Raw genomic sequence first — 9524 nt, forward strand, 5'->3', positions numbered from 1 at the left:
TACTTACGGCATCTATATTTTCGACTCCAACCTCCTTCACGGCATTAATAATATCGTCCATGGACTTCAGCGCGTAGTAGCCGCAATCAACGGACCCAGAAGGTTGTTGAAAGCACTAAGAGAAAATAGATGTTAGTGTCAAAAACGGTTAAAAACGCATAAAATCGCAACTTAACACGTAAATTCTAGAATATGACTATGATTTTCAATTCTAACAACTTCTACACAATAATATATACCAAATCGTGTTGTGTGCCGAGTTTCGTGCAAAACAAACAAAGTTTGAGCTACTTTACGCGCGAAATTGAAAAAAAACGCTTAAAAACCCTTAAAAATCGCAATTTAACTTCTAATTTCTAGCATATGACTATTATTTTCAATTCTAACCATTTCAACACAATAATATATGCCAAATAGTGTTGTGTGCCAAGTTTCGTGCATAACAAACCATGTTTGACCTACTTTACGCGCGAAATTGACAAATAAAAACGCGAAATTGACAGCATCAAACTAGTGACCAGACCACCTTGCACGACACGTGGAGACCAAACCTATGCATCCAGGACCTAGGCTAAAAAGGAAATGGAATCTTGGTACTTGGATCTAGCTATCAAGGTCCTAAAACCATTCTAACAATCCCCGTGGACTCCTTGAAGCTGAGCCGAAGGAGGGCTGGTCGACAGTTTGCTAGATCAGAATTTTGTTTAAGTGTTTGTGGTTGTTTCGTGTTCTTTTCATGATCATTTGTAGTTTTTGACTGTGTCATTAATCAAAGCTTACGCAAAACATTAATCCTTGCATAACCAAGGCCAAAATCAGCCCCGATTTCGCATCAAAACCAAGTTTGAGCTACTTTACGCGCAAAATTGACAAAAACGCTTAAAAACGCATAAAATCGCAACTTAACTTCTAATTTCTAGCATATGACTATTATTATCAATTCTAACCATTTCAACACAATAATATATGCCAAATAGTGTTGTGTGCCAAGTTTCGTGCATAACAAACCATGTTTGACCTAAATTACGCGCGAAATTGACAAATAAAAACGCGAAATTGACAGCATCAAACTAGTGAACAGACCACCTTGCACGACACGTGGAGACCAAACCTATGCATCCAGGACCTAGGCTAAAGTGGAAATGGAATCTTGGTACTTGGATCTAGCTATCAAGGTCCTAAAACCATTCTAACAATCCCCGTGGACTCCTCGAAGCTGAGCCGAAGGAGGGCTGGTCGACAGTTTGCTAGATCAGAATTTTGTTTAAGTGTTTGTGGTTGTTTCGTGTTCTTTTCATGATCATTTGTAGTTTTTGACTGTGTCATTAATCAAAGCTTACGCAAAACATTAATCCTTGCATAACCAAGGCCAAAATCAGCCCCGATTTCGCATCAAAACCAAGTTTGAGCTACTTTACGCGCAAAATTGACAAAAACGCTTAAAAACGCATAAAATCGCAACTTAACTTCTAATTTCTAGCATATGACTATTATTATCAATTCTAACCATTTCAACACAATAATATATGCCAAATAGTGTTGTGTGCCAAGTTTCGTGCATAACAAACCATGTTTGACCTAAATTACGTGCGAAATTGACAAATAAAAACGCGAAATTGACAGCATCAAACTAGTGAACAGACCACCTTGCACGACACGTGGAGACCAAACCTATGCATCCAGGACCTAGGCTAAAGTGGAAATGGAATCTTGGTACTTGGATCTAGCTATCAAGGTCCTAAAACCATTCTAACAATCCCCGTGGACTCCTCGAAGCTGAGCCGAAGGAGGGCTGGTCGACAGTTTGCTAGATCAGAATTTTGTTTAAGTGTTTGTGGTTGTTTCGTGTTCTTTTCATGATCATTTGACCAAACCTATACAAAACCCATAAAATCGAATTTGTGTACCTTTCTTGCTATCCATTTTGGAAATGTGGCTCTGGATGTAGATCCCATTTGTCCACGCACTCTTTTCATTGCGCTGAAACGCATGGGAAAAGTAATACCATTTATATATATATATAACACTTAATTAAATCAAATTGGTAAAATAATTAATATTACGTACGCATTCAACAATGCTTTGAATCTTGTGTTGCGAGGTAGGCTGTTAGGTTTTTGTAATGAGTCGAAGACGTGCACGGTGTTCGTTAAAGGACATATGATCAGAAGTATCCAATGCAAACTACAAACACAAATTTAAAATCAACAAATTAGAGATTAGGTGACTTTAAAAATCAAAAGATAAGTTCAATTTCAAAAATAAAACTTACTCTTCCCAATATGGAGCCAGAATGAATGTGTGTTTACATGCAAGGGAATTAGTCAAAGCAGTTTCAATGTATGCTCTGACGGCATCTGGATCATTTCTACATTTACTACCCGAAATCGTCTCCGGACAAAACCATCCAATTTTTATTGGAGGTTCGCAAGAATTTACCTCCTCGTAAACCGCACTAAACTCACAAATAAGAGAATTTTGTTAGTAATTCGGTCATTAAAACAATTAAACAATAATGCCTAACTTGTAAGATAATGAACATCACCTCATGTAGACATGGAAAAGAGCTACGTTCAGCATCTCTCCTCTCAAAAATTGCCCGATGTCACTAGGACAAATAATTACAAACGGGTCTTCTGAAAAGCAGTATTGCTCCTTCAGCAGGGGCAACATGATTGGGTCCTCCTCACTTATGCGAGATGCACAATAATGCAGCCATTTGCAATCTTGAGAGAGATCTTTTAGCTCCTCATCAGTCAAAATTGGAGTGCTTGGCATCGACTTTGACCCAGTCGACACCTTTGCTGAGGAACCGACCTCTCTACAAGATCCCTTTGGACTCTTTTGCTATTTCAATTTATAAAATTAAATTAGTGTGAGCATGCAATTAAAAAAATAAAAATAAATAAGGTACAAATGATTCTTACCGTGTTAGTGAATCGGACCCAAGCATATGGCCATGTGACGAAACTACCTAGGGCGTCTGATAGTTTCTCAAGGCTCCATGCTGGCATTGGAATTGGGAGTGAGAAATCTTCAAACCCCTTTACAATAGTCTCCACGGCCACACTGATGTGGCCACTTGTAACAGGCACTGAATGCACTGTTTGGCCCTCTTTATTTGGCTGTGCCATACCATATGCAACCTCAGTTAAGTCGCCATCACTAGCAACACCTAACTGAGGCAGCAAAAGAGAACAAGGAGTCGCCTCCTGAAAATTGTGTCGTTTAGTATAATAAGCATCATAATAAAATTTTAATTACGCGTTGCAATTTAAATTAATAAGTGCTATTATATTTAAAAACTATGTACCTGTAGCACTGGCACCGGAGTTGGCTCCGGATTTTGAGCAACGGGGGTATTAGTAAAGAGCTGGGGTGCTACGGGGGTACTGGGCTCGGGTGTTGGCTCGACCAAAGCGTTAGAATCCCCATGTTGACTTCCCTGATCATCGACAATCAGGTCTGCCAAGTCCACAATGGGTGCACCCATCTTTTGCAACACGGTGGCCAACTTCGCGAGAACGTCCTTCGTAATCTCCGCTCGGAGGGTTGCTGCTTCTTCCCGCAGTGCCGTTCGGGATTGAGTAGCAACACACTCTTTGCCGAATGCCTTCTGTAACCCCACGCGGACGCCTCCTTTTCCGACTACCCGCCCACTGTGGTCTTTCCCTAAGACCATATGCAATGCGTCAACATTGCCTTTTGGGGTGAACTCCCTCGTAGCTTCTTTTTCCTTCCAGCCCATCTGTTCAAATAAAAAGTGACATATATAGTAATTAGTATAAGTACATCAAAGCCAAAGAATACAAAACAAATGAAGAATATACTTAATAATTTCAAAACTCACCACAGCATCAGCAACCTTCTTCGTTCCCGGATCATTAATGGTAAATTTACCACTAGCATCTCGGGAATGAAGCCCGCAATACCAATCACGCACCCGATCTCAAGCAAGAGTATGTACGGATGCGGAGGTAGTCGTAGATGAGGGTGTGGATGAACTTTGATTGGGGTATAAACCCGCATCCACCCACTCTTTTCGGACCTCATCGTACGTTTTCTGGCCTAAACGATGGTAAAACTTCCTTTTGCTTGCAGAATCTGAAGCTTTACCACGCTTTTCCTAATTAATCAATAGAAATCAAATGTCATGTATTAGTTTAATGACTGAATCAAAAGAAGTAAATTCAAATTGGTAAACTGTAATATAATATGAAATACTTACAACTTCTATGGGAGTTGTTCTTTTGGCAACAAAGGCCTCCCAATCCCTCTTTGATATGTGACCCCATATTTCGTAGGGCATCTTCGAAGGTGCTTGCTCTCCACCTTCGTTTCCCGTTTTGACCTTTTTGGTCGTACGGGCACGGGTCTTCGTAATCCAGCCAGTTACTAGCTTGGATTTGAAATCTCTGAATCTTTCAGCAACAGCTGAAAGAAACACATTCTTCTTGTCCTCATCGCTCTCGATGTGGAAAAGATTCTACAAAAAAAATTTATATTTGTTACTGTCAATTAAATTAATTTTAAAATGAAACTAAATGAGTAAAAATAGCAAAGTTGCTTACCACAGTATCATTCCATAGAGAGTTTTTCAAACCCTCTGGAACCATGTTCCATGCGTGCAATATGGAAATCTTGCGGATACAGAGGCCCACTTGTTTTCCATATTGCCTACGCCATTTTCCGCAGGGTTGACCCAATGCATTGTATTCCAAATGCATTGGTTCCGTGACTTTGAGGTTTTTCGTAGGACCTCGCCCTTTTCTTTTCTTACTGGTAGTGGTAGCATCCATTGGTGGGGCGTCTTCAGTCTCAAAATCATTTTCTAGAGGTGGAGCGTCTTCAGCCATACGCTCGAATCTCACAATTTGGTCCTCTTCACTGTCGTAACTACGATGCTCATTATCCGAGGTCTCAATCTCGGGAACAATTTCGTCTCTGAATAGATGCATTATATATCAGTACCTGAAAGAGTATGAATAGAAATATATTAGAACATAAGCTAAGTAATATTAAGAATATGACTATGATTTACAATTCTAATACGTACGTTCAACACAATAATATATAACAAATAAGTGTTCTGTGCAAAGTTTCATGCAAAACAAACCAAGTGCCAAAAAAACTTTTAAAAGCTTTAAATTCATACCTTGTGAATCACTTAATTCAAATGTATTCCTTCCGTGTGATCTACACGCATATAACCAACATCTACATCATCTACATCATCTTGATCCACTGATATTGGATTGATAAAGGGAGGGGAGTCTTCAAAAGCTTCATATTCTTCCTCATCCTCAACATCACCTATACCAAGAATGCTTCTTTTTCGCGGTACAACAATAGACCATTTTTTATCAGACGGGTCTACAATGTAGAATACTTGCTTGGCTTGTGTGGCTAGTATGAATGGCTCCTCACTATCACGCAAACGAGCTAAGTCTACAAGAGTGAATCCACAAGGGTCGTCATTTTTTATGCATCGTCGATTATTATCTACCCACTTACATTTGAAAAGACCAATATTGAAAGTAGAGTAGTCAAGCTCCCATATTTCATGTACCCGCCCGTAGTATACCAATTTAGCATCAACCGGCGCTTGATCCTTCGCACTCGCGTAAAATGTAGATGACGCCAAAATAGAAACCCCACTATTCTGTAGATACGATGACTTCTTGTCTTGACCCTCAGTCCAAAATGTGAAGCCATTGACATCGTAACCCTCATATTTATTGACATCATCACGAGGACCAAAAGCTAACCACTTAACAATTTCGGATACACCCTTGAGTTCTTCGCATATTACTCAATTATGAAACCAATTAATAAACGTCTTGTTATGCAACTGCATCAATGCCCTATCCCCTTTAGAAGGATGTTTTGCGCGCAATATATCAAAATGCTCACTCAAAAAAGGATGAACTTTCGGAATATGATGCAACACATACAAGTGTGCTTGTAGAAGGCTTTCTCGAGGAGGTGTGACCGATTTGGAGCCAATTGTTCCTTTTCCCTCAAGCCTTCCTTCATGTCTAGAGGTGGGAAGTCCAATAGGCTTTGCCATGGCCAAATACTCGGCTATAAAGTTACTAATCTCATCGCTCACAGTGCCTTGAATCATACTCCCCTCGGGTTGTGCTGGATTCCTCACCTTGTTTTGTAAAACACCCATGTGTCTTTCAAAAGGATAACACCACCTTAAAAAAACTGGACCCAAAAGTTTGATCTCACGAACGACATGGACAATAAGATGAACCATTATGTCAAAGAAAGAAGGTGGAAAATACATCTCAAACTTGCATAAAGTTACAATCACGTCGAGTTGAAGTGCATCAAGTTTAAAGGGATCAAGAACTTTACTACAAATTGTGTTGAAGAACGAACATAGCTCGGTAATAGCATATCTCACATGTTTTGGCAGTATTCCACGGATTGCAATTGGTAAGAACACTTGCATCCTTACATGGCAATCGTGAGATTTCATGCTTCCCAACTTCAGCTCACCATTTAGGCTAACAAATCTCTTCATGTTGGATGAGTACCCAGACGGAACCTTAATGCCATACAAACACTCACAAAATGTCCGCTTCTCTGCTTTGGACAATGTGTAGCAAGCTGGAGGCAAATAAACTTTGTCATTAAGCATCTTCTTCTTACTGCCACCAACTTCATCATCAGCTCTATTTCTTTTCTTACTCACCTTAACATGTGCCCACAACTCCGGACGAAGACCCTTACATTCAAACCAATCTCGCACGGCCCTAACATCTTTTGTCTTACCCGGAATGTTCATGAGAGTCCCGAGTATGGCATCGCATACATTTTCTCTATATGCATAACGTCAAGACAATGCCTAACCTGTTGATCTCTCCAATATGGAAGCTTCCAAAAGATTGATTCTTTTTTCCATAATCGGCCTTCACCTCCTTGCACTTGCCCCGTTTTACCAAATACAGTCTCAACTCCCTTAACCTGTTCATAAACCTCATAACCGGTCAACGGTCGACGAGCTACACGGTCCTCAACCTCCCCATTGAACAACTTTTTCTTCTTACGATATTGGTGGTCTCGTGGGAGGAACTTTCGATGGTGCATGAATACGTGTTTGCACTTAGGATTCCACGTGGATTCCATGTCATCGATACATATCGGGCATGCTTTCTTCCCTTTGTTCTTATACCCCGATAAGTTGCCATATGCCGGAAAATCATTAACGGTGCATAAAAGCATTGCACGCAAGGTGAACTCCTCATTAGCATATGCATCAAACACTGAAACGCCTTCATCCCACATCTTTCTCAAATCCTCAACGAGAGGTGCAAGATACACATCTATGTCATTGCCAGGTTGTTTAGGACCCGAGATAAGAAGCGAAAGCATTATGTACTTACGCTTCATACACAACCAAGGTGGCAAATTATAGATCACTAAAAGTACCGGCCAAGTACTATGTTGAGAACTAAGATTGTCGAACGGGTTCATTCCATCCGTACACAGTCCGAGCCTTAAATTACGAACCTCATCCCCAAAAGTCTTATGCAACCTATCAATACTCTTCCACTCCGGAGAATCAGATGGATGTGTGAGCAAGTGACCTTTCTTCACCCTATCTGCATGCCACCTCAAATTTAACGCATCTTTCTTTATAGAAAACAAGCGCTTGAATCTAGGTATTATTGGAAGATATCACAATACCTTAGCCGGGGGCCCTTTAGCATCCCGAGCCCCTTTACGCTTGTAGCGCGATAACCCACACCTAGGACACTCTTCTAAGTTCTCGTTTTCATTCCGATACAACACACAATCATTCGGACACGCATGAATCTTTTGGTACTCTAAGCCGAAAGGACACATGAGCTTTTTGGCATAATATGTCGACTTTGGAAGTTCATTTCCCTCAGGAAGCAACTCACCTAACGCTTCTAATAACATTGTGAAACTAGCGTCACTCCAATTGAACTTTGACTTAATGTTGAAAATTGTCAACACTGCTGTTAGTTTGGTGAACTTTGTACATCCAGGGTACAAAGGCTTTTGAGAAGCCTCTGTCAACAAGTCAAAAACACGAGGACGTTTTCCTAACTCATCCTCGACTCCCTCCATCATCTCATCAACACGATCCACATCCTCATCAACATTCTCTTCATCTGTCTCATACCCATCAACATGATCTACTACATCCTCATTGACATCGGCCACATTATTGACGTCCTCAACAACACTTTTCTCTTTGTAAACTCCCTCCTCACCATGCCAAACCCAAACATGATATTGAGGCCTAAACCCACGTCGAAGTATGTGCTCCCTAAGGATATTAACACTATCTACCTTTGATACATTGCCACAACTGACACATGGGCAATAAAAACCAACTCCCCCCGTCCTAACTTGATGTTCAACCGCAATACTACAAAATTCTAATACGCCATCAATAAATTCCGACGATTCAATGCTTCCATACGTCCAAGAACGATCGTTTGTCATCCTAATTAGTGTGATTAATTGATTCAAAACAAAATTAATACACAACTTTTAAACATATATACTTATTTCTAATTCTAATAAGTATAACAATTAACAACAAACCATATTTTTAACAAATATCACAAATATTTAACAAACTTGAATAATGTAAAACATATATATGTAAAACAGAGACCAAAACTTGTGTAAAACACATATATATATATATATATATATATATATATATATATATATATATATATATATATATATATATATATATACACACACACATATATATTCAAATAATGTAAAACATATATATGAAAAACTTGAATAATGCAAATTATTAAAATAAATATAATAAATACAACGAAAACAGAGACCAAAATTAATAATTAATATTCTTAAACTAAAGAGTTTTTTTTTCTTGCATTATTCTTCATGACTGATCTAACCTACGTACACAAATCCTATTCGAAGTCTTTCATCTTCTTCATGACGAAACTGCCCTTTTTATTTGATATTGCTTTATTGATATATTGTTTGATTTAGTTTACAACAACAAGAACAACAGGATTATATTCGATTTTTTACAACAAGAATAAGAACCAAGAATAACAACTTAACGTAACAAGATTTTAAGTTGAAGATGAACAGAAACATGGTTTATGAACAGCAACATCAACAACAAAAACAACTTCATCTTCTCAAATGACCACAAGATTTTTTACAAGAACAGCAACAACAAGAAGATGAACAAAAACATATATTCGATGAACAGCAACAAGAACAGCAACAAAATTCGTTTATGAAAATTCGAAGTTTGATGATGAAATAAAAATAAAAATAAAAACAGCAACAAGAACAGCAAAAGTTCAAAATAAAATTAAAAATAAAAACAGCAACAAGAAGCAACAAGGATTTACCTTCAAAACACAAGTTTGATGATGTACAGTAGATGAAAAGAAGCAACACGAACAGCAACAAGTTTGTGAAGATGAACAGCAACAAGTTTGTGAAGATGAAGAAGATGAACAACAACACGAACACGT

The 9524-nt window shown here is 38.8% G+C and overlaps 2 protein-coding genes across 2 annotated transcripts in view; both read right to left on the reverse strand.

Annotated features, from left to right (window-relative positions):
• The window catches only part of LOC130799558 (uncharacterized), a 19253-nt gene that overhangs the window by 3542 nt on the left and 6187 nt on the right, over positions 1–9524 (reverse strand). The gene's annotated exons all lie outside the window — the stretch shown is intronic.
• LOC130799557 (uncharacterized) lies at positions 2068–3697 on the reverse strand. Its single transcript, XM_057662686.1, has 3 exons — positions 3314–3697; positions 2273–3212; positions 2068–2184 (listed from the first exon to the last, which is right to left on the reverse strand). Exons 1-2 carry the CDS (start codon positions 3680–3682, stop codon positions 2871–2873), a joined length of 711 nt encoding a protein of 236 aa, XP_057518669.1. The 5' UTR covers positions 3683–3697; the 3' UTR covers positions 2068–2184; positions 2273–2870.

This window comes from Amaranthus tricolor, chromosome 14 (assembly GCF_026212465.1).
Source record: "Amaranthus tricolor cultivar Red isolate AtriRed21 chromosome 14, ASM2621246v1, whole genome shotgun sequence".
In the NCBI taxonomy this organism is placed as follows: Eukaryota; Viridiplantae; Streptophyta; class Magnoliopsida; order Caryophyllales; family Amaranthaceae; genus Amaranthus; species Amaranthus tricolor.

Bases quoted from the DNA above. Each gene is read 5' to 3' on its own strand.
- LOC130799557 (XM_057662686.1), bottom strand. From the start codon at position 3,682: ATGGTCTTAGGGAAAGACCACAGTGGGCGGGTAGTCGGAAAAGGAGGC. The intron at 3,213-3,313 runs GTACATAGTTTT...CACAATTTTCAG, and splicing joins CTCCGGTGCCAGTGCTACAG to GAGGCGACTCCTTGTTCTCT.